The sequence below is a fragment of the Pithys albifrons genome, chromosome 11 (assembly GCF_047495875.1).
Source record: "Pithys albifrons albifrons isolate INPA30051 chromosome 11, PitAlb_v1, whole genome shotgun sequence".
Taxonomy (NCBI): Eukaryota; Metazoa; Chordata; class Aves; order Passeriformes; family Thamnophilidae; genus Pithys; species Pithys albifrons.
In genome coordinates, this window is record NC_092468.1 from 21,819,195 (window position 1) to 21,845,140 (window position 25,946).

Here is a 25,946-nt window from a genome sequence, read left to right on the forward strand (position 1 = left end):
TCCTCCCGCACTACCCCTCCATCACCCCTCTTATCCCCTCCTTCATCCCCCCTACATCCTCCCTCATCTCTTCCCTCCTCATCCCGCCTCCATGACCCCCTTCATCCCCTCCTTCATTCCCCCTCATCGTCTTCCCCCTCATCATCCTCCCTCATCTCCCCTCCAGACCAACCCAGGGCACCCAGGGAAGAGTCACTGTGGTCACCACAAAAACGTTAATGCTGTTATTAAATTTAAAATAATAAATAAAAACAGATGTCGCTGTGTGTCTGCGTTTCAGAATAATCAGTTTGTAAGAAACAGGTGCTGACAGGGGGATATACGACTGGTCTAGATGAAAAACAACCAGCTGACCCCATGGCACTGACCACAAAATAAATTCAATATACCCAATGCTTTAATTGCCTTTTTATTTTTGATTTTTCCTGATACTAAAGCTTAGTGGTCCATCATGGAATTTTGTTGTAGAGGCTTAGCATTCTTGGAACCTGGTTTAGCATAACAGCTCACTGCTTGATGTAAAAACAGTGAGAGATGTGTTTTCTCTTCTAAAATATCCCAAATTAAGATCTTAGATATTCCTCTTTATATATATATATGTATATAAATATATATATGTATATATATGTATATATGTGTATATATATGTATATGTGTGTGTGTGTGTGTGTGTGTGTGTGTGTGTGTGTCTATATACACACCCTACAGATTTATATCAGTTCAGGCATTTTCATGACTGATACAGCAGCTGTAAAACTCCATTGACTTCTTAAGATTTGGAAGAAAAATGGAATAGGAAAAAGCAAAAGGTGGTAACAGGTGTTTATGAGCATAAAGATTTGCTGGTGAGGTACACGTAAATTAAGACCTTTTTCTTGAGGAAAAGATTTCAGAATAACAGCCTGCAAACTGAGGAGGTCATTTCCATGTTGACACAGGTCAAATTATGACACAGTCCTACAATTACTTCATTTCATATTGAGTAATTGCAACAATGACTTACAGTCAAAATACAGCCTGGCGTCCTTCTGTGCCATTTAAGTCATTTGGGCCATCATTTTGCACTTCCAGGCCAGGCCAACCTTCACTGGCTTTTTCCCTGTTCCCTCCTTTCTCTGCACTCTTACAAAGTCCTTTTTGGCCATGTCTTCAGTTTTTCCCACACCTTAAACCAGAAATCAGGTTTCTCCTGGGTTTGGAAAAAGTTCTGCAGGACAGGAGCCAATGTGCATTTTGCAATACAGTTTCTGGAAAAGATATTGGTGATTGCACATTGATTTCCACTTAACCTCGTTTTTTTTAAAAAAAAGTCTATGTAAAGTTTTGTGTGTGCAAAGGCAGGAGAAGCATATTCATCAGGGCTGGGGATTATCAGATGATACATGATCACGTCTCAGTTAATGGTTTTTAAAAGAATGTAAGTGATATCCAAACGTTCAGGACATAAATAGAGGCTCACTGTGCATATGGCGAGTGACTTGCAATAGCCTTTTTTTGAATATACTTGAAAATCATGAATTATCTCAAAAATCAACTTGGATATTCTGGTCAACTACCTTAAACTGTCCTTCCTGGGACTGGCAGAACTTTTAGGTAGAAATCACTTAAGAAAAATGGCTAAGTTGTTTGTGGGTTTGTTTGGGCTTTTTTAAATCCACTGCATTTATTCTCCCTAAAGTTTAGATCAGGACTGATGACAAAAATATCTTCTATTCTTTATATGTCTGACATTTAAAAATCTAAGTGCTTTTCTTACAAAAGGCTCTGAAATAGAAACACCCATTACTTTGTGTTTTATGAAATGTAACATGCAGCTGAAACTTGCTCTTCTTTCCAGTTATGTAGGCTTCAGTAACCCAGGAATATAACATTTATTTAGTAGTTAAATAGTTTCCTCTCTTAGTGACACCCACAAGGAGAAAGTTTCATGAGATTAAGTCATTAGATTAATCCTACCACAACAGCTACGTGGGAGCAGGGATCTCTTACCTGTGGAAAAAGACAAGGAGAGGACATCAGAAGAACTGATGGAACCCAGGTGATCTTTGAGCCCTGTGTTCTCTCTGAAATTTGGCAGTCCAGAACCTGTTTCTTGGCCTCAGAGTGGGAGCTGACATAGGTAGACTGCTGGTCCCTAGGTATCAAACATTCTTGTGTTTAACTATTTTATATTTTTTAAAGAAAGTAATCTTTCTCAAACCACAGTGTTTTATTTTTTTCAACTAAACTGACTTCATAAGCACATGGAAAACAACAAGTTGCTCAAAGAGCCATTGATTCATTTTAGCCAGAGCAGGAGCTTTCAAAATTTGCAGAAGGGGAGAGATCAAGCACAAGATAAATGTGGGGGGTCAGTGGGAGCATGAGAAACCTCAGAAAAATCTCATCCAGCCTTCTCTCTCTTTGAGGAGATAAGAAGATGAGAGAGGAGCTAGACCGGACACAGTTTTGACAAAGGTTTGGGAACAATGATTTTTGTTGGAAGAGACAGGTACCAGTTATTACACTCCAAGATGCCAGGTGTGAGTTTTAGGGGCAGGAGCTTAGGAAAGCAAGAGAATGGGAGTAGGCAAAGCAAGGGAGACAAGGGAGCAGGGCACAAGGTAAAAGAGAATGTGTGAGCACAAAATAATACAGAAAGGGACAGCTCAGTATAAAAAGCTGGAGACCTCAGGAATCTCACCTTGTGCTGCTTTCTTGGCAAAGCTTGTTTCTTTACATCTGTAGTTACTCAAACAGACCGTGAAAATCACAGAAACTCCATTTGCTGTTGGGAAAAAAAGATTAAAGATGCTTGAGTGTCTGATTTTCTCACAAGTTCCAGAAACTTTCTTCTGCAACCTTTAGAATCAGTGAGGTGGTACTTCAATTCCAGGAAAACTAGACAAAAAGCTGACCTTTTACTTCTTAGAAATCTATTTTTCTTTTATTACCTTTCCATGTCAGTTTTTAAAGGAAGCTTGTGCTTTCCAGGACTCTGAATAATTTCTGTGTGACGTTTTAGTATCATAAATTAATTTTTGAAAGCAATGCCATTGTTAAAATTAGTGCTCATTCCTTTTCTCTGCATTATGTTCATAATGCACATTAATCTGACTATTTAAATAAATATTTTAATTTGCTCAAGGGTAGGACTGTGACTAAGCAGTGATTTGTGTGAAGGCTAAACTCTATAGTGTTTGGGATGAAAAAGACTTATTTAAAAATATTTTCTTATCTTCGGTACAAGAAAAGTTTCTGCATTAAACCAGAATTTCTTACTGACATGGGACAAAAAATAAGAAACCCAGCAAATTCCCAGTCGAAAACAAAATCACAAAATAAATGCACCTTAAAAAATAATCTTTCTGGAATTATTTTGTGATGTGTTAGATGAGAAACAGTATGATTTCTTTGGCTGAAGAAGCTCCTCCTGGAAACACACCAGATCTGGGACCCTCTCGGATTGACTTGAACTGATTCCCATTAGAGCTTTCACCTTCCCTCCCCACCTCTGGGCTCTGTGGAGAAGGGCAAACCCTGCCTGAATACTGATGTCCCCTTTCTCTGCTGGCAAAGAGCTGCCACTGTGCTCATCTTATGGTGCCACAATCCCTAAAAACGGAAAATCAAGGCCAGGCTGGACAGGGCTTCAATCAGTCTGGTCCAGTGGAAGGTGTCCCTGCGCACAGCAGGGAGGTTGGAACTAGATGACCTTTAAGGTCCCTGCCAACCCAAACTGTTCTGTGATTCCATGAAACTTGGCAAGGTTTGCTTGTGGGTCTGGCTGCTGCCAGGTCAGTGCCCCAGAGCCACTTGGATGCTTTTGCCAGCCCAAGGTGAGTGATGGGCTGTGGATTTGGCTGTGGGCATGAGGTGTCAGGAGTGGGTGCAGGGTGTCAGGAGTGGATACGGAGGTGTCAGGAGTGGGTACAGGAGTGGGTACAGTGTGTCAGAAGTGGGTACAAGGTGGCAGAAGTGGGTACGGGGTGTCAGGAGTGGATGTGGGGTGTCAGGAATGGGCATGAGGTGTCAGAAGTGGGTGCAGGGTGTCAGAAGCAGACATGGAGTGTCAGGAGTGGGCACGGGTTCTCAGGAGAGGGCATGGGGTGTCAGCAGTGGATACAGCATATCAGGAGCGGGCACGGGGTGTCAGAAATGGGTACGGGGTGTCAGGAGAGGGCACGGGTTATCAGGAGTGGGTACAAAGTGCCAGGAGTGGGTACAGTGTATCAGGAGCGAGCACAGGGTGTCAGAAATGGGTACGGGGTGCCAGGAGTGGGCACGGGGTGTCAGGAGGCAGTACTGCAGATGTGGATGCTTTGCCTGCCGACGGTGCGATGTAGCAGCCCCAGACCCCCCGCCTGGCGTGTCCGCACCGCCCCTTCCCGCGGGGGCCCCGGGGTGGCGGCGCGGGCGGGCCCGGGCGGGGCGGCGCTGGGCGGGCTGCGGGGCTCGGCCCGGCCCGGGCACACGGCCGGAGGGCCGGGAGGAAGCGCCGGCACTTCCTCCAGGGGAGGCCGAGCCGGGGGCGGTGCGCGCCCCGCGGGAGCCGCGGCGAGGCGGGGGCGATGCGGGCCGCCTGGGTGCTGCTGCCGGCGCTGGCCGCGCTGGCCGCCTACTACGTGTACCTGCCGCTGCCCGGCGCCGTGTCCGACCCCTGGAAGCTGATGCTGCTCGATGCCACCTTCCGCGCCGTGCAGCAGACGGTAAGGCGGCCCCGGCACCGCGGACATCCCCGCTCGGTGCCAGGGGCGGGGGGAGCCCGCCCGGAGCATCCCCGCAGCGGGAGCGGCCCCCGCACCCTCCCGGCCCGGCCGGGCTGCCCTGTGCGGCTGCAGCCGAGTCCCCGTGTCGGTGACATCGCTGGGGCCGGCCCCGCTTCACCGGGCGGTGCCGCATCCAGCAGGAGAAGCGGTGGCGGATCCCGCTCTATCGCCCCGCCACCGCATCCAGCAGGAGAAGCGGTGGCGGGTCCCGCTCTATCGCCCCGATAGAGGCTCACCAGGGCTCGGTCTGGTGCCCGACTTGCCAACTCTTGGTCAGAAACAAAAGGATTAATGGGTTTTAATCTGATACATTACGCATGCCTTAGGGAAAGACGACATAGGAAGCTCTTTCAAATATTAAACTACCTTAATTCGGTGTCTTATTACTAAACAAAACTCTCTGAATGCTTGCTTTTTTTTGTCACAAGACAATTGTCACTTCATGATTTCTTCCTTATTTTCTGCTGATGTTTGTATACTGATGTGAAACATCCCAGAGATGACAACATTTCTGATAAGGGCTTTAGCTGTGAACTTTGATCTGATCTTTTACGGGGCTGATCAGTCATGGTCAGGACTGATGTAAGGCACTACGTATATGAAAGCTGAAAGTTGTTTTGTTTTTAATTTCCTAGCAGTATCTCAGTTTACTAGGTTGGTTCTGAAATGTGCAAAAGCTTGTATTTTGAGCAGATGATTATCCCACCACAAAGGGATTTAATGAGTTAATGGACTAGAGGGCTCATAAATGGACTAGGTGGGAGTGTACCTGCTGCGTTCTTAATGCAATAATTGTGGGTGGTGGGAAGCCTGAGGAGGGAGGACCATGCAGTGTCCAAACTTGAATATTCTGCCTGGATGAATTCTCTGGTTGTCACTGTTGTACTGAATAGATCACTCATCTGATCCACTGGGACATCTTCTTCTGGTCCAATGTATCTCTGAATCAAAGCATATTTCTAGGATGACAGGATAAAACCTGTTTCCTGTTCAGGATAAAATCTGTTCACTTGTATACCTTCACATATATCTGATTGGAAAATTATGCAGACATGGCCTACAATAGCTTAATTCTTCAATAGAATCTATGGCTTGACATTCACTTGCTCCATGTTTTTAACTCAAATAACTCAATTGCAGTTTGCCCAAATTAATTGACAGGTATGGACAGATGAGCCATGGTGCCTGCCTAGCATTCTGCCTACAAAACACAGTGTCACAATTTGTCCAGGAACACCTGAATCAAGGCCAGAACCTCTGGCTGAAGGAGACCTATCTTTAGAAAATCATATGACTGTGACTATATATATATGTATATTGCTGCTGCCTTAGGTGCACGTTCAGTTTGGTTGTGTGGAATGTTGGGCACAGATGCATTCTGGTGCCTCCAGCTTGGGAGCTCAAGGGTATCTCTTTTGAGATATTATAAAGGTTGTCATCCCATAAGGAGCTGGCAGGACAAAGCCTGGTGGGTGGCAGCTGGAGCAAGGCAACAGGGCAGGCAGGGCTGGGTGCCCATATCTGTCCTGCTCTCTGGGGTGGCAAAGTCCTTGTTAGGGGAGAGTCCTAATTTCTTAGTTGTTTACATCTCTGGCCTTAGAAATAAAAACTTACACTGAGAAAAATTACTAAACAAGTAACAGTTCCTGCAACATTGCTTACAAACAAACCAAAGGGATAAGTGAGTTTCACACAGAAGCATAAAGGAAGTGAGTTGTTAGGAGGTGCCCCAAATCGCACATCAGGTGAGCCTTGGAGCATTCCTTTCTGGAGAGAGAGAAGGTGCTTTCCAAGTGTTCAGAAGTCTTTCTAACACTGACACAGCCCAGTCGGGAATAAATGACTGTCATTAAGAAAGAGCTGTATGAACTGAATGTAGGATTGTAGAAGTTAAGCGTGTGTATTTACTTTGTTAGACAGCTTTTGTGTGTGTATATATAAAATAAAGTGTATGTCCTTTCACAGAGCTCAGCTTCCTCTTCTTTCTCCAACAGCCTATTGCAAGGTCAAATGGTTTAACATTTCTCTCGATGTGACTTGAACTTTCACCCACTTCTGATGTATTTCCAGCTTGCTGTTTATTACTTTGCTTTGTAGGTTTGACAGCAGACAAAAATACCTTTCTAACTGTAAAATCTCTGAAATGTACTGTCATACTTTTTTTCCCCCCAAACTTCACGTGCTTCAAATACAATTAATTGTTGTCTGCTTATTTTGAAATAGATTTGTGAAGACTCTGATGATTTCTTGTTCGGGGTGACGTGTTTGTTTGCTCAGTGCATTAATAATCACTGCGAATAAAAGACAATAGGGCTGTCACAGGCTTTCATCATATTAATGGTAAGGTTTTTACATTTGCATGTAGAGTTTTGTCTCAGTCAGCTCCAAAATTTTTTACAAGTTGGGACTGAGTCAGTGTCCTGGCTCAGAGTGAGACTTCAACAAACGTTCAAGTATAATCACATGGTTAAAAAGTGCATAATGCTTATCAGGCACTTTCTCTAAGTAGGTTTCAAAACGTACTACAGAAGGGAACCGATACTGTTACTGTAAACTGGGGGGGGAGCAGAGATAGGAAAAGATGCAGTGCCTTATCTGAGGTCACAGAAATTCCAGTGAAGGAGCTGGAAACTGATCCGGGGTTTCAGAGCCCTGTTCCTGCGCCCTTTTTAATGCCCCGTGCTGCCCTGCAATGAAAACAGAGGAACTGAAACTTTAATAATATTGATGAATTGATATGAAAGTGCGTAATGGAGAATGAAAGGAATTTGCCCCTCACCTGTCTCAAAATGGGGCATGGTAATATGCCCCATATGTACACACATATGTATACAGGCACATCAGAACTCAGCTTCACCTAAATTTGGAAAACCACATAAAATTAGTTACAGCATTGAGTCATAGATTTAACCACAGTTATTGTTTCATTTGGTGCCTCTTAAGAAGTCTAAGGCAACATTTCATAATTCTGCTGTAACAGCAGGATTGATACAGGTATTTTTCACTTCTTTCTCTAACCATTCTCTTTTATAGGAGTAAGACAGCAGCACATGTTTATTTATTAGCACTTTGAAGTAAGTTATTTCTGAATACCACGGTGAAGATACTTGCTATTCTGGTGCATAGCAAGGAAGAAGGGATTTTTTTGGAATTGGGACAGCTATTTACAAAGTTTTGGAAGGATAAATGGGTTGGCCATCAGATAGATGTATATGGAAGAAGGTAGGCAGTTGTACAGTGCAAGAAAACTCCTCATCAGCCAAGTGTTTCCTTCATGCTTCTCTGCTACTGACTCATTTTTGGAATAAAATCAACCCTGGGACATCGACATGCAGGATTAAAGAAAACAGTATTTGTTCTTTCTAACATTTTAATATTTATCTACCCATATATTTCAGAATGTGTGTCTTCTGGACAGATGTAAATCATAGTTACAGGTAGCCAAGTAAGTTTTTGATGTTTTTGAGTGCAAGAACAGTTTTGCAATTGGTTTACTGGAAACCAAATTGTTAGTTGTGGCAGGTGGGTCTCACAGCACTGGCACCTGAGCAGAAATAGAACCACACTGGAAGTCCTGTTTGCAGTAACAGATAATTTTTTTGCTATGTAGTATAAGAGCAAATCATGGTTGAATAGGTGGGTGCACAAAACTTACATTAAAATGTAATCTAGATTTTGATTCTAATTAATAAACTGAAAAACAGTCTTTCTGGTTTCCTTTCAGTTCTAAAGAAAATTCACAAAACTAAGAGTGCTTGTCTTTGAGAACTGTCTTTATCTAATGGTATTAAAAATACATGTTCTTTACTGGGCAATAGTGTGCTTGAATTGAGAAATCATTTTGTAAAATCAGCCTTAAACAGGGTAAGCTGCCTGAAATGCACACAAAACAGTATGTTCTGCACACAGCTAAGTGGAGAAATGACCCTGTTTATTTTTCGTTAATCTCTGTTATTGACTACAGATATCGTACTTGGCATTTTGGCCTCTAACATTGATAGAGATGTATTTTGCAAAGTGATGCCAGAACTGATGATTGTGTCTGCACTTCTAAGGTAGGAAGTTTAGATAGTTCAGCCTCCCAGTTCCAGCATCATTGCTCAGTTGCGTCATGACTGAGATTTGGCTCAGTCCCGAGTAGTGCTATATGTAAAAGAGCCTTAACTGTTTGCCTAATTCCTGATCCTGCCGAGGCCTGAAAGGGCAGGGCAGGACCTTGGGCCTGACCAGCTGTGAGGGCAGCAGAGGAAGCAGCTGATGAGTTGGGCTCAGTTTTAGAGACATCCTGCCTTTGTGCACTCTGAGCGCGACCTGTCGCAATAATCCCGTGACTAAAGGTCAGAGACAGGGTTATATATGGAAGTCACACGAGGACAGAGAAGCCAAATGTGCTGAGTAGTGTTAGAGGTTACTAGACATTAGCAACAAAAACTTTTGGATTACTTTTTTGCAACACAGAACACAAGATAAATGTAGAGTATAAGTCCTTGAGGGACAAAAATGTAATAGCAGAGAGCATTTGGAATTCTTCATGAAATTGCCAGCTAAAGAGCCAATAGAAAAATCTAATTTACAGAGAGATATTGGTGATTAAAGGTGAAGTAATGGTGCCTCTCTAGAGCAGTACTTTGTTCATTCTACCTGCTTTTTATCACAGTGCTGACTCCTTTCTTTGTTTATTGGAAAATTTCTCCTACACCAGCTAAATCATTCAGTACCTGATATCCCTCATCAAAGAATTTTCCAGAAGGAAGGTGGCAGTCTTGAACAGTTCAGTCTCTAGGGAGTCTCTGGGTTGTCCTTACTTCAAAACCCCAATTATGGGGATGTCCTGGTAAAAGAAGGAGTTTTGGCTGCAGTATTTGCTTTGCCTGACATGGCACAGACATGAGGAGCTTTACAATGCAAGTGTAAATCACACAGCTGCCGAGGCAGATGTGAGTGATGGGGAGCCAACAGCACCAAAATGAAAAGCTGCACTCAGAAATGAGCAATAGTCTGTCAGTAGGGCTACTGTAATATGTCCACAGTGGTTTTTTGCTGAATTGGCCTAAATGCCTGCAAAATCCTGATGTTTGCCTTGCTGCCTGCCTAGCCCTTCCTCCAAGGATGCTCATCCAGCTCTGCCTCGCTTTGCAGCAGCTGAGCTCTCTTTATGTGTGTCAGCCCATTGCTCAGTCCAGCCCATAATGTGAAGTTTACCAGTTAAGTTTCTCCAGAATTACTTGTTCAGAAAACAAAACTATTTTTTTCAGACAAATGCATAAAACCACTCATTACATGGAAACATTTGCAGCTGTGACCCAGAGCGAGCGATGTGCTGTGCCTGTGGCTGGCACAGCAGTTCTGGGCCAGCTGCTCACGGGCCTTTCATCTTTATACTATCTCTTCTGTTTCTGTAGTCTCTTAATATCCCCCATGTCCTTTTGATTTCTTCCTTTTCTCTAGCTTCAGTACTATCTTCTCTTCCTTTTCACTAGAGAACATCACTATTGTTATCTTCTCCCCTTCCCTTCCCTATTCATACATGCATACACACACACACAATTTGCAAATGTATCAAAGTGCTCTATTTGATAGTCTGCAACAGCCCTGCAGGTTGTCACAGGAAGGCTGGTAAAAATCACAAATACTAGCAAAGCTCAAACTCATAATTGCTCACGTGAGATGACCAGTTCCAGTTTTATACTGGATTTAAGGCAATACAGTGTGGGCTGCTGCCAAAAGGGCTGGTCCCATCCTTTCCCTGGCTCACTCTTCCCTTCCTTGGGATATCAGTAAGATGGTGACATGGTTGAGGTTTAGCTTTCCTCTGTTTTTGCTGGGTTCGTTTTGAGCTGGTGCAGCAAGGTCATGCTCTGAGGCTTCTGTTCATTTGTGCCACCACAAGAAAGGTGCCAGGAAAGCACAGCCATTGGGATAGGCACATCTTCCAGGGGTGTATTGACATTGTATTACAGAGTGCTAAGATATTTTATATAAGTATTTATAGAGAAAAAAAGAATTTGGCTTGTAAGAACTTTGGGCAAATCTAGCTGTTTGCCAGCAAAAAGTGCAATCCCGATGCCTTATAAATGACAAGCCAATAGGCTGATTAGATAGACCAGCTTACAAACAATCTGTCTGATAAGTCCTTGGCAAAAAAACTGCCTATGTCTGACAAATAATTAGGACTGTTGCCTTTGTACCCTGATGTAGAAGGCACCTCTTCCAGTTTTATGGATTCTTGGAAAGAATGATCTGTTTCAGGAAAATAGACATGAAAGAGCGTGGTAGCCTGCAGAGGGCCAGGGTGCTCTGTGGTTTGAAGAACAGGGCAAAACACTTCCTGGTAAACAGCACTAACTCACCTTGAAAACAAAACATTCCTGATTCCAGGGAGCATGTGGTAATCTTGTCTACAAAGAATGTGAACTGAAGTGGGAGAAAACAAAAATAAGACATGTGTTGCATAAGGTCAGGCTAAAAGAAATCTACAAAAACATTGTTTTCCCTAGCACTATTTCTAAAGCTGCTTCCCAGTGTTTACCTTCCCTGGGAACCTCCACAGGGCACAGGAAGGATCAGACCTTTATCTGGTTACATGGGTGGCAGCCCAACAAACTGTGGGCCGAATTATTAATAGATTCATTGCTCTTCAGATTTCAAACTAGAACTGGGTTTTCCTCTGGGAATTTTAAGTAATGGTGGGAGAAAAGCATGAACTGAAACTGAGATAGAAACAGCCTTGTGAATTCAGGATTTCTTCCTGCTGGGTGGATACTTTGTGTTTCTTCTCCCAGAGAAAAGCCTTGCAGTATGAACAAATGATATTCCATCCAAAAAGCAGCAAACATTTTAAAATTTGGATTCCCACCAAACCACCTCAGCAGGGTGACATCACCACAAGTTAAAGCAAGAAAAGAAAGTAATTTTTGCAAATTCTTCTTTTGAAAGTAATTTTTGCAAATTCTTGTTTTGAAAGTAGATTCCTCTCTCAGCTCACATAACAGCCCTTTGTATTTGGTGTAGATTTTTTTTTAAAAATCAAAGCTTGTCTTTTTTATGCAGTGATGTGCAGTGGAAGTGGGGCTGTGCTGCAGGACCTTTTCTGTACAGAACCTGAATGAAAGCAAATATTTCTTTTTTTTTAACATTCAAGCTAATTCGGACAGACAAAGTTACACATGAGAGGCTGTGGCTGCAGGAGACAGATCTTTGACAGGGATGCTGCTGAGTGCTTCAAAACTTGCTTTTCCTCTGGAGGGGTGTGTGCAGTTTTTGTGCAGGTTAAACTATGGCAACTATCTGTCCTTCACCATGTGAATGTGGTTAGACCGGTACCTGGGTGACCCTGCTGCTCAAATCTCAGCATCTTTGGTTCATTGGAACAGGTTGCACTGGCACTAGTGGCACTGGCAGAATTAAAACAGTAAAGTGGTTGTATATGTAACAGTATTCCTCTTGTTCCAAGTATTTGGTACTAGTACATAAAATAAATGGTCCCAGCTGACAGTTTCCCTCATAGTAGTATTCCTATAGGTGTATTTTAGGTGTATGTATTAATTTTACCTCCCAACTCCATTGCCTTGACCGAGAAAGTCACGCAAAAGGCTTCACTGATCACACAGTTTCTGAGCTTCATCACTAGGACAGAGATTAACTTGGCAAAAAGGGAAAGACTCCACTACTTTTTAATGGCCTGCGTGGACATCATAGTCCCTGCAGTCCTTTGGCTCACCTTTAGCCACCCCTCCTGCGCCCTCCAGGGAATGGTGCACGACATCCAGGGAACAAGTATGCACCACAAATAGTGTGCAGGTCACATGTGAGGAGCAGGTCATGACCACTTCAGCTGGAGGAGTGCCTTGAATGGTTTGGTGAGAGAAACAGATTTCTAACCCATTCAGGGCAAAATTTTAAAAATAAACATGAGAATAAAAGTCCTGGATAGCCAAAGGGGATAAAATCTGTCTCCTTCTACCATAATGGAACAGAAAGATCAGATCATTCTTCATTTTCATAGTGGTTTACTCGCACAAAAAAGTCTCGGGGGTTGGGAAAAGGGTATCATTAAGCTACTGTTGTTCTTGGATAGTGTTTCAAGGCCTTCCCAATTCAGCAGGAAAACACAGGACAAGCCAATAAACACCATTATATTCCTTTAAGACCATTCCTGTTTCCAAATTTCTTTGCAGTATTTGGGAACTTTCTTAATTTGGAAGTAGAAAGACTTGTGTTTTGCGGTGGAACAACAGAAATACTCCGCATTTTTAATACCGTTCCACCAAAAAACATTGCCTGTGTGGTATTGCCCTCTGCTGGCACCAGTCTGAGGAGCTTTACACGTCCCATAGTGGAACATACTGGTGAGGTTTGTCCCTTTCCAAGGTGTCTTTCAGAGGCTCTGAGTGCTCGTCCACAGTTGTAATCCACAAACTGCTCATGGCTTGTTTTTTTCAGAAAATCTTGTATGGACAGGGTTTTGTTTTAATACAACTTTATAGCATTAGATGTCCTTGATAATAATTCATTTTCCAGTGAATATGCCAAGAATCCATATTCACTTTCATATAGGACCTTCCCTTTGAAGACAGTTACATTAAACATCAATACGGTATCACAAATGCTCTGAAGTAACAGAAATTTCTCCTCTTCTTCCCCCCGCCTAGTGCCACCTGATTCACTATCTGAGACTCAGCCATCACTTGATAGTTTTGAATTACTTGATTTGTACCTTTGACAAGCTGAAGTCTGTCTCCTCTGAAGACATTAAAATCACGGATGCTGTTTTTGACGGTGTGGAAGTCAGAGTGTTTGAACCTCCTGCCAGGGGAGATGAAAGCCTCAAGCGCAGCGTTGTTTACATCCACGGAGGGGGCTGGGCCTTGGCAAGTGCAAGTAGGTGTCTGCCAGTACCTAAATAGAGTTCAGGTCTGCTTTTCTGCTAGCAAAAATACCCAAAAGTTCTTTTTACTGCCAGGAAGGACAAATTTGCTGAATACCTGAATTCAGTAGTAACTGTCTCCACTCTGGTAGATCAGTTCTATGAAGAGAGGGAGAAAGATATCATGAACACACAGTAAAAGTGCATATCTTATCTGCACATGAGCTGTAAAAGGACCAAAATGTTAATTTTGTTACATCCTGAAAGAACAAAGCAGCTTGTTGTTTCAATTCCTGGGATTCCTGGGTGGGCTTCTTGGGTGAGTCCTGTGCTTTCTGTGGTCATGTGCATAAGTAGATCCTTGGGGTCAGGATCCAGCGACCACATTGTGTAAGGGGCATGCACCATTTTCACAGAATAATTAATGGAAGAATGAGCTGATCAACACTGCATGTAACAGCCTTGCTAACGTTTGGTTCTTAAATAACACATACCTGGCAATGCACACTGCTGAGCACAGACAATGGGCAGCTTGAGGGAAACAGGTAGAGGCTGGTTCCTGTCTCATGGTCTGGCCCCATCCCTTAGGGCACCACAGCCACCACTAGCACAATTACCTTGAAAAATTATGCCATTTACTCCAATGAACTTGGAAACCACAAATATGATCAGAGAAAGTAAGGTACAGCTATGGGCAACGATAAGGTAACCACTGATCCGTTCCACATCATACAGCAGGAAAACAGCCTTGGGAGCAGAAAGGGCATGTGGTTCCTGTGGCTGCTTTGAGATCCAGATCTTGCAGGATTCCTGTCCCTCTTCCTTCCCCATTGCTCCCGTGACATCCTGAAGTCCATACAACCCTGATGCATTCTATGGCTTCCTCTATAGCAAAAGAACATTAATGAAGTTTTCCAAAATGATGGAAAACAAAGACTGTATTGACTGCATTTGAACTATGCGTGTACAAGTCATTTAGACCATGATTTAAATGAAATTTAGGTTCTTGAATAATTTAGAAATCTGGCCTTATTGTGCCTTTGGAAATCCCAGTCTCTTTGTCCTATAGTCCTGGAGCAGTTAAACATTTTACTGCTCTTCCTACAGAGGAATTGTGCTTTGAGATGGGTTTTCTTAGCCTGGCCTAAGGGATGTTTGTTAACCTCCTGCCTGCCTCATTTGTTCTTTAACAGTTTGCACAGGACTCTTGTTGTGCAAAAAGTTGATATTAAATTGATGTGCATTGTCTGGATGATTATAACTTGGCTATGTCAGATATACCCCTAGTCTAGGGCACAGAAGTTAATGACATAATTGCTACACCTAAATATTGAATTCTAAGTCTAGATACTTTAGAAAACATTTAGTGTCTGAGTATATTTTGTAGTACCGGGAACCAACAATTAAGTAACTGGAAAGGAACAAAATTAGTCAGTCCTCTGATAAATAGGATAGCTGTGATTAATCCTCCCTTAAATGAGTACCTCAGTTGACATTAATAGGCCGACTCATTTGAATCAAAGCAATGCATGCTGTAATAAAATGAACCACAAGCACTGACTCATACAGTGATAACTGTCTCTGGGTGCTAATGCCCCCAAACCACTGGGTACCTTAAATTTTGTCCAGCTGAGAATTGTGATAGGTGGGTGAAATGACATGCCTCAAGTCACCAAGAAACAGGTGAGGAAGGAACCATTAGACTGCAGGGCTTCTGAAGGCATGAATTATGTTCCCTCTGCTACGGTACATATTTTGCACTTGATAATTTGCAAGCTGATCTAATTTACTTTGTTTATATTTGCTTGATGTCTGTATATTTTCTGAGAATGTTAAGTACAGCTTTGTGACTATTGACTTTCATGTCCCTAACACTGTGTCCTTTCATTCCAGGAACAAGCCTTTACAACAACCTCTGCAGAATCATGGCTGAATCTCTGAATGCTGTTGTTGTTTCTGTTGAGTGAGTAATCTAAAACTGATAAAGTAATTTTAAGGTATTAGAAATACGTAACATAGTTCTTTTAGCCTTTCCCTTGTTACTGGCTTGTGTAAAAGACTTTAAATTGGACAATAATTCTTTATACCGGTCTGATATTCTTATCCTTTTAAAACTGCAACAAAATGGTGTGGTAGAAAAAATTTATTTGGGTTTCTAATTATTTTAGTGGTCATTTTAGAAGCCGGAAATGTGGGAAAAGAAAATAGCACTGAATTTAGTTGGACAAATACTTAGAAGCAATGTAAGTGCATCTCACAATTTTATCTACATGTAAAGAGTGCAGCTAAAACCTGAGATCACTGAAGTGCCAAGTTATGATTCTGTAAATACTTGTGAACTTTAAAACCAATCAAACAAATAAAAAACCTTACTTGGACATGATGTGTACCTGAAAGAGGGTTGAACCACATCTGTGTGCCTCCTGATGTAGGAAGGGATTTTTTCTATCCTCAGTGGCCACTCCCATTGCTGCAAGGAATATTATTAATAGACGTATTTAAGATAATGTTTATACATGTATCAAATATAGCTCTATTAAATCCCCCACAAGTCTCTCTATAGCGCACAGTTTCTAAGTCATTGAGGAAGGGTCTGCCACCTTAAAATTAGCAAATCATTTTACCCCTGCTCATTAACCAGAATACACTCTGGGGTCTGGCAGTTTCCTGCTGCTCTCTCAATCTTCCACTGTTCCAGTCATCTCTCTTAAGCCTTGTGCTTCCCTCAAGAGCAGAAAACTGCCAGACAACAGAGAAGCAGGGCTGTTTTTTTAACACATTGAACAATTTCAAGGTAAACAAACCTCTCTCTAACTAACTACATTACCTAGATGACTCCAGCTTGATTGGTACTCTTCCCATCTTTATTGTCAACTTCAATATTTTCTTTTGCAAACTCAATCCCTTAATATAATTACTCAAGTTTCCCACCTGCAGTTCATTACATACCAAGCTTTGTGTTCTGATTGCAACTTAATTATATGGAGTTGATGTTACTCATTTAATACTTATTATAGTGTACTTTAAAGAGTTGCTTTTTTCTTTTCCTTTTTTTATTGCTTTGTGTTTTATTAGTAGAAACAATGAAAAGTAAAAAAGCAGATGTTGGTTATTCGTGACAAATAGTGATCACTATAAGAAGTTCCTTATTATTCCTTTTCTGATTTATGCTGGTATAGTTCTGTCTATTGCTCCGAGTTACTATTTACCTCTTCTCCTTAACCATTATATCCTTCAATCAAGGTGTTTGTACTCTATTGGTCAAGTGTAATTAGATTTCTCATTGATTTAATTGCATGTCTCACTTTCACAATCCATGAACCGTCCGTTACACCATTTTGCAAGGAGTTCCCAAAGGACTCTCTCATAGTCCTATATATGCAAGACACAGATTGCTTTCCAAAAGCAGGTCACAGTTGGAGTGTGAAACTTTTAATCTAAGTTTAAAATTTATTCTGCATGTGAAAGTTCTTTAGTTCACAGTCTAAAGATGATGTTTGGAATCAGAAAACTGAATTTGGGTTTGCTCAGCTCTACTGAGGATATGTAAAATCTGTTGTTTGAAAAGCTACAAACAGAAGATGTGCCTGGTACATAAGGCCTGGTAACAACTCTGAGATTTCAAATTATTCAGTAAATACAAACAGACCTCTCCCACACTGTTCTTTAGCAGCTGAGCAAACCTCATGCCTGGAGTTCAGCTGCTGGCTCTTCCTGGCAGTCTGTTTGCTCTCTCTGTGCCTCAGTCTCCCCACCTGCCCAGTGGGTATATTTCTGCTCCTCTCCTTGACAAAGGAAAGGAATTATCAGATCTGTTGCATTGGAGCAAATTGGTATTACTCAATTTCTTGGCTCTTGTTCATTTCATGGCACAGAGGTAATAGCAAGGTTCATTTTCTCCTGAGCATAAGTGAAAACAGAAACAGAACTGCTTAGGTGTTTGGCTCAGCAGTCTGTAGGCTGTATAGGATTTACTCTCCGTCATATTTGTTAAGGTGGGAATTTGGATTAAAACCAGGCTAAGTGTAATTACTCCCTTGCCAAGGGTGTTTTAACTACTAATTTTTATAATTCATGATGAAATCCTGTCCTGGGAAATCCTAGGAAGGTGCTGCACAGTTTTATACTATCTTGGTGTTATTCATATCTAGTAGGTTGATTTTAATCTTTCTGAATACTTATAATTAATCTAACATTAATTATAAGATTAGTCTTACCTAAGTATTACACACCTCCTACTTTCCCTGTAGTATTTATCCTAATGAATAGTATTTTCCAGTAAGGATTACCTGACATCACCTGTTAATCCTGAAGGAGAAGTACAGTGATGGTAATAATTGTCTCTCCCCTCTTTTTTGTAGATACAGGCTGGTACCAGAGGTGTGCTTCCCCGAGCAATACTACGATGCTCTTCGTGCTACAAAGCATTTCCTGCAGCCTGAAGTCTTAGCTGAGTATTCAGTTGACCCAAGTCGAATTGCAATCTCAGGGGACAGTGCAGGAGGAAATCTGGCAGCTGCTGTGTGTCAGCAGGTGAGGTGCAGTGTCTGTTCTGTGTCACACTATGACAGTCCCGTTCAGCCCTGCAGAGTCTGACACATCCTTTGCGCTGCATCATCACAAGGCAATGTGCCAACCCTAAAAGCAGAATGGTACAAAGCCAGTAGCTACTAGTTCTTCTTCTGTAAAGTGACTTGATAAAATTTTGAATCACAGAGTCCCTTCCCTTTCAACTCAGAATATTCTATGAAATTTGTGTCTTACTATAGTTAGGAGATTTGATGGACCAGACTTGAAGAGCAAGTGGCTAAATTACTTTTGTTACCCATTTTGCTGGTAAGCTCTTTATTTCTCTAAGTAGGCATAATTTATCAATATAGCTTCCTATTTTTAGATAATTGTCTCTGAAAATATGTTTTTATTTCTTTGAAATACAAATGAAGGACAAAAAAGTACAATAAAGGAAGCTTAATTCTTCTGCTAAATTGTCTTCCTGTAGCACTTTGCAATTTTAAGGAAATTTCTTTTGTGTATCTGCAGTTTAAATGTAAATTGAATCTGAATTTGATCTAGTAAAGAGCTTAAAGGCAGCCTGTGGCAAGTAATAATATTTTTCATAGTTGAGTGAAATATTATTATTACTAACTTTCCTATTGCCATAACCATTAGTAACAAGAAAGCAGATACCATGTACAGACAACTAATTATCATGACAACCTTGCAATATTGAATTAGGGTGAAAAAATTAATAAGAGGGGATTACAATAAAAGTTTCAATATTGAGGACTGATAAACAGGATAGTACCATGTTTTGGAAAAAGCATTCCTAATTCAATTTTCTGATGCATAATTCTTTTTAAACAAGCTGAGATATGACAGAGAATTCTGTGTCTTTTATAGAAGATGAAACAAAGAGTTTGCTGACTCTTCCAGAAAGTTAAGTGGGGGCACAAAATGTATAATTGGTAGACTCAAATCAAATGCAGGTGGCAGGGACAAGTCAGACACAAAGAGGTACTTCTGCCTCTGGTGAGCACTTGCTAGAGTAAATCATAGATTCCAACAATCTGCATTTTCTGGAAAAAAAATCCAATTCCAATTCATGGAATCAAAATCCATGAGAAGCTGCTAAATGCAAGAGTAGCTCCTTTGATCCAGGAAGTCCTTCAGTTGCCACCTGTTAAACTGTGTTAGAGAAATGCCACTTTACACTCTTTTTTAATTATTCTTACACCTTTCAATAAACTTCTGCCACTGATTTCTGGTGGGGACAGGATACTGGGTCAGTGTGAAGGGCCATCTTATTAAGAGGAGAAGATCAGGCTGCTAATACTTCAGACAAAAGAGCCACATTACCTGTTTAAGAGCAGAATTCAGCCTAAACACTGTCAAACAAATGTTCACCTGTATGGAGTTCTATGTTGATATATATTATCTTTATAATCCCAATTCTGTCCGATGTTTTTCCCCACAGCTTAGCAAAGATGAGGATTTGACTGTCAGACCGAAATTGCAGGCCTTAATTTATCCCGTCCTTCAGGCATTTGACTTCAATACACCTTCTTATCAGCAGAACATGAATATGCCTGTTCTTCCTCGCTATGTCATGATCAACTACTGGATAGATTATTTCAATGGTAACTATGACCTGGCTAATGCACTGCTGATCAACAACCACACCGCTCTTGATGTTGGCCAAGCTCTCTCTTTCAGAGGACGCCTGAACTGGACATCTCTGCTGCCTTCATCGTTCAAAAAGAACTACAAGCCTGTGGTGCAAACCACGGGCACTGCTGAAATCATCCAGAAGATGCCAGCGTTGTTGGACGTGCGGGCAGTGCCACTGCTGGCAGACAATGAGACGCTGCGGTTGCAGCCCAAGACATACATGCTGACCTGCGAGAATGACGTTCTGCGCGACGACGGGGCGATGTACGCCAAGCGCCTGGAGATGGCAGGCGTGGATGTCACCCTGGACCACTTCCACGACTGCTTCCACGGCTGCATGATATTCACCGTCTGGCCAACTGACTTCTCTGCGGGCGTTCAGACCAGGAACAGCTACATCAAATGGCTGGATGAAAACCTCTGAAGAGAGGGTCCCTCTGGAAGGCACGGGGTATGGTGTCTGTTCTGGTGTCCTCCTGCAGGAGAGCAAACAATGAAAAAGTGCACTTTTCCAAATTCTGACTTCATCATTCAGCTGCTGGGGGTACAGACCACGAACGCAGCATTTACTAGCTCCATTGGCCTTGACCAGAAAAGTCTTACAAGGAGTATTTTTTCAAACTTCTTTTTTTTTCCACCTTCTTTCACATGACTGTTGCCAAACATAAACAAATGTTGGGCAGGGAGATCAGCATTTCTGTAGGATTCTTAACTGGGTGCAACTTTCAAACTTTGACTCTTAATTAGGCACAAAGACTTCTACATCTGAATATGTAAAAATGGGAGCTAGTTTGCAGCAGTGTGATGTTGGAGTGTGAGCACTCACCTTTGACAGCAGAGCCATGCATGTGAATGACAAGCATGGATTTAGGTGTTGGCTTTCAGGCACACAGTCAAAGGGCTCATTTAAACTAAAAAAAAAGAAAAAGCTCTTCTGGGAAGTTAAGACAACGCTAGACAAATCTCTTAGCCAAATTTAGCTTTGGAATTTGGTCTTTACTACCTTTTAGTTATTTATATTTAGAAAAAGGACTAAATATATTTTCAATAAAAAGTATTAAAGCATACACAAATATGTAGGATAAAATAATTCATGTAGCAGCAGAATCCAGATTTCCTAGGTGAGTGACCTTCAAAGCTGCTAGAGAATGTGACTTCATCTGTGTTTAAAGCCTCAGTTGTACGACCTCCTTACAGAAAATACTGAGCTTACTACAAATAATCTGCTGTGTGGTTTGCACTAATATTTGTAATTATTAGTAGAAGTTTTTGTTCATTGACTTTTCCTTTGTGCCTGTAGTGTTAATTGTACTTCCTGCTTCCTGGAAGGAGGGAAGCAAGCAAGCAAACAGAAATAGGCTCCAATCTATAGGGAAGATTTCAATATGAGCTTTGCAGCTGAGCTTTGCCTATTTTGTAGACTGACCTAAAGCATTAAGTAAGATGATTCTGCTGTTGGGCAGCAAATCTCTGCAGTTTGAGACAATCTGTAAAGTTCAGGCAGGCAGGACAGGGGAGGGAAACCAATTCTGACAGTGTGTATTGCACAGGGTGCTTAAGGCTTGCAGCAATGAACAGTGTTCCTGGGCAAAAAGGAGAGAATGGTGTATTAAATTCCTCCTCAGATGTATAACAGACTTCCTGTGGGACCCCAGGAGAACAAAAGTAATCTCTTGATGCTCCACTTCTGCAAGGAAGGGAGTAGTCATTTCCTACCTCACAAAGGAGCTGTGAGCTGAATTCACAGGTGTGGGTGAATCACAGGGATGTGACTGTGACTGGCAGGCACTGGACAGCTCCTGTTCCACAGCTGGGGTGCTGCTGGGCTGGGGGTCCTCCTGGGCAGTTGGTTCATCCCTGTCCTGGCTCCTGTCAAATACCCTGGGGTGAGGCGTCTTGGCCCTTGGAGGTCTTAACAAAGGCAATTGCATTAGAACATTTCTTATGGAAGGATTTTGAAAAGTTCTTTAAAAAAAAAAACAAAATAGGTATTGGTAGATCAAACTGCCTTCTGACATTTAAAATACACAGAACAATCCACTTTCACTGGGATTTAAATTAAATAAGAGAATGGCTTTTCTTAATCATGGCTTCCTAGAAACATCAGGTTGTTAACGTGGTTGTATGTATTTAGCAAGGCTACTAACGAGGCAAGGCCTGGATGTCAGCTCAGTCATGCAAGCCAAAACTCATTCCCACCATAGGTTCACACGGAGATCACAAGACAAAGCTTTTTCAACAGTGGCCCACATTCTTCTTCCATTTAGCTCATTACAAAGACTTGGTGGAATTAGAGCAGCCAAGTGACAATCTGAATCAGAATAAATTTTTGATCAAGATATCCAATTAACACTGCAGAAGAATTCAAACTTTTTATCTAGATTTAAACCCTATTCCTCCTTTTCCCTGCAAACACAACTACACTAGATAGAATTTATGCTTAAAACAGACAGCAACCAAAATTACATCCATTCGAAAGACAAATTACTCATCTGCCCCAGAGTCCTTTTCTGTTATATGGAGACAGCTACATTTACCTGACTTTAAACCATGACTAAAATAGTAAAAAAAAAAAATATTGCTACACTTAGTTGTGACAACAGGCTTCTTCCTGAATTTCCCACTTAAAGAGTAAACCCATGTCAGAAAAGATGTAATTTATATCTTCTTGCTGCCATTAATAGATAGTATAACTGTAGTACTGGAAAAAATTGGTTAATATTCCTGTAAATCCTATAATAATTAAGTTTTCCTGAGAGCTATTTGCAAAGCTTTAGTTCAGCATTTGTTTATAGTTAAGTTATAAATATCTGCTATGAACCTATAATATAATTGCTGGGTTTTTTAACTGAAATGAAAGGGAGAGCTGGACTATATATATTCATGGAGTCAGTTGTAAATTTCCTTCATGCACTGAAGCACATTAAAGTCTTGGCACAAGAAATGGTAGTAAGTTTATAACTGGAGTGAACGTGTTTACTAAGTCATCACCAGCCTGATGCGACATCTGAGATCGCAGTACAGCGTGGAGGGGATGTTACAGTATTAACTACTTCTGTCAAAGTATCTTGACTACCTTTATCTTGCAGTTATATATTTTAATATGTGGTAGCTGCAAAGATACATGATGGATCCTACAATATAGAAAAAGAGGTCTGAGTTCCAGCTCGGAAAAGGCCTTTAGTATACAGCTGCACAAGACACTTGATCAAATGCAGTGGAAACCTCTAAGTGTTAGTCCAAACTCAGTTTTCCTCCTCCTTTGCTTCGTTCTCCTTTACATAAAGTCCCTGTGCCCAAAATTGTAAGTTTAGGGTTGTTTCCAGCTGTGCTGCTGCGAGCTCCTAGAAACTGAGCACCAACTCAGGGTTAGGGAAAGCTGATGCCCGATGGCAAGGGATTAAGGTTAATCCATGTTACAACACCTGCATTTGTTCATGTGTTTTCCTACTTCTCCAAGTGTTTCCTCGGGCATAACTAGCAGCTTCATCCCTTGGTTATTTCACAAAGCTGTTGAGGGCACTTTGCACATTATAGGATCAGACCAAGTGTTTGTGACAATATTTCGCCAGTGCATGGCAGAGTCAGTCTTGTAAAAGGAGATACTCAGTAAGTTTGTCTACTTATCTGTTCCTTAAATCAATGAGTATGGCTAGCTACCATTTGAAGACAGCTTTTCTTTCCCTCCTACAATTAGACTTTATCTCTCTATTGCAAGAAAGCTTAAAAAAAAAAAGAAAGCAAAACCAACCTGCATAACAACCTGTAGTCATTTGTATCCTGCTTTCATAGACCTGAGAACTGTATTTCCATAAAAATCACAAATAAGTTGAATTTCCTAACCTTCGTCTAATTCCAAAATTGCAGCCACAGCCAAAGCAGAAAGGCCATTGTGGGATTTAAGTCCTACAAATAAAAAGAAATGCTTTTTCTTTAAAATTATGTTGGTAGCATTTAGGCCTCTCTATTTTTTAATCTCTTACCAAACTTTATTAAAAACTTTTTAAAAATAAAACTGTTAGAGGTAGATTGAGTTAAGCCTTTTAAGCTGCTATGATCTGTAACAATTATGTTAAAAAAACAACAAATCCAGCTGGTTTAATGTTCTCATATTTATGATGTTCAGAACCCCCATAGTACAACATACTTGATGTGAATACATTCAATACCTTGCATGACTGGTTTTTGCTTTTTTTCCCAGACCAGGGGAAATATTTGTGAGATCTAATTACCAAGTGTAATTTGAGATGTGCTATGAAAATGAAGAACAAATAAATAAATTGAAATATACCTGTAATTTATTTCTTTTTCACAGGACCGCTGACTGTATTTCTGAACATTTTCAATTTGATTTTGGGTGTTTTCAAGGCAGGAAACCTTGCCTGTGTGTTTGTGGGCTGTGAGGGTCATCTCCTCATACTTCATTTCTGCCAGGTGATTAATGGTGACCACACCTGCTGGTGCTGAAGAGTGGACAGTACCTGCAGTAGTGCTGTTGTTCTCTTGCAAGATAAACAGCAGAGCTCATGTTCCCCACTCGAATGTATAAAACACATTTTTATATGTCTATAAGTTATGTGTATGTTTGAAATCTGTTTTAGCCAGTGAAAGTCCAGGTTCGTTTTTCATTCCTTTCACATTCTTTCTTTCTGAACTGTAACCCATTTTCTGTCCCTGCTCTCTCATTTACTGATGATCACAGGAGCATTGCTTGTGAAATATTCTAATGTGGGGGTTCCATTTTGTTCAGCAGGTTCTTATGATGTTCACAGAATATAAAGCTTTCCACCTGCTGAAAAAAGTGGTGGGGAAAAAGGTTTCTAAGGACTTAAAGCCCTATTTTTTAAGCCACCAGGACTCATACTCCTGCTTGCATTAAATTGAATGCATTAAAAATAGTCTGGGCCCTATAGAACATTTTTTTCCAGTCATGTTTTCTTAGATGTCATAAAACACCTGACTGCAGGGCTTGGCAAGGCCAGGGCATGCCTCCCACAATCGGGTGCGGCCACACAGCACATCCCATGCCTTGGAGGTGCTGGAGCTGGATGGCCCTACTCCCATTGCAGCATCCTTTCCCACCTCCCACCCTCAGCTGGAGCAGCCTGGTGGGGCTGTGACTGACCCAGGTGTCCCTGCAGCCCACAGAGCCTTGTACCTCTGCATCCAGGAATCCCAACCTTCTCCTGTATCCCACCTGGCACTGCTCCTTGCCTCACACTTAGAAAACTCTTTGGAGCTGGGCCATGTTTTGTTTTGTTCATCCTCGAGGGAGGCACACATCTTCTCCTTGCTCTTACTTCTAGTTTTTCTGGTCTAATCCAAAGGCATTTGTATCTTTTATAAGTGTTGTCTAAATAGCTGCCAGCACATCAATAATATAAGGCTACATTTACCCCAACATAAAGATAGTATTTTTTCACAATGATTTTCTACAGCATTTAAAGTGTTTATCAACTGTTCAGCAGGAAGAAAAGCAAAAGAAAACAAACAAAAACCCCCATAAATTCTGCAATCGCTCCTTTAAAACTCTTTACAGAAAGTCTATTTTAAATAACTTTTTCTGACTTTATATAATCTAGAGAAGACTTAAGTATTTCCATTAAAACCCCTTGTTCTTTTTTGAAACAGAATCTCTACAAACCACAGCACTTCCCTTCATAAGATATTCTACGAGCATAGGAGAGACAGAGTTTGTTACAGGAGAAAATATATTGAGAGACCTAAACAAGCAATAATAATTGGTGTTGTAGAAAACTACCTCCCTGTGAACACTGTGCTGGGACAGGAGCAGTACCACTGAGATGTGGGATTCAGGCTGTGGAGGAGGAATAAAGGGAATTCTTACTGTTAACCTGTGAATTTCATTACAATCCAATTTCAGCCTGAGATTTTTAATTAAAAGATAGTAATTCACACTATAGCCAGCAGAGGGAGCGTTTAAAGCAAAGACTGGCTTGAAAGCTGCTGCACAGTTCTAAAACCACACTGTAAACCCCAAAGCGTTATTTGTGGGAACTGCACCAAAACATTCGTGGCGGCCCAGCCTCGACTTGTGAATTCATGCATGGACAAGGCAGAAAAGTCAAGCCTATGGGGAATTACTCAGATTTCTTGGAAAAAAAACCCAAACAACCACCTCATAGCCACTCCATGCCACGGAT

At 41.4% G+C, this 25,946-nt stretch overlaps 1 protein-coding gene and 1 long non-coding RNA gene across 3 annotated transcripts; one reads left to right on the forward strand and one right to left on the reverse strand.

Moving 5' to 3' along the window:
* The first annotated feature begins 4,423 nt into the window (after nucleotides 1-4,423).
* Nucleotides 4,424-24,072, forward strand: NCEH1 (neutral cholesterol ester hydrolase 1). Of its 2 annotated transcripts, none has more exons than XM_071566023.1 (5): nucleotides 4,424-4,688; nucleotides 13,400-13,628; nucleotides 15,508-15,577; nucleotides 17,976-18,147; nucleotides 19,589-24,072. In XM_071566023.1, the coding sequence occupies exons 1-5, from the start codon at nucleotides 4,551-4,553 to the stop codon at nucleotides 20,204-20,206; spliced, it is 1,227 nt and encodes a 408-aa protein (XP_071422124.1). In that variant the 5' UTR covers nucleotides 4,424-4,550; the 3' UTR covers nucleotides 20,207-24,072. The 2 variants fall into 2 exon arrangements, with proteins under 2 accessions (XP_071422124.1, XP_071422125.1); XM_071566024.1 differs by lacking the exon at nucleotides 4,424-4,688 and adding an exon at nucleotides 6,733-7,088.
* LOC139676763 (uncharacterized) lies at nucleotides 13,202-18,248 on the reverse strand. The gene is made up of 3 exons (XR_011698723.1): nucleotides 17,904-18,248; nucleotides 16,005-16,084; nucleotides 13,202-13,773 (listed from the first exon to the last, which is right to left on the reverse strand). It is a non-coding gene; the product is annotated as an uncharacterized lncRNA (long non-coding RNA).
* Nucleotides 24,073-25,946: the final 1,874 nt, after the last annotated feature.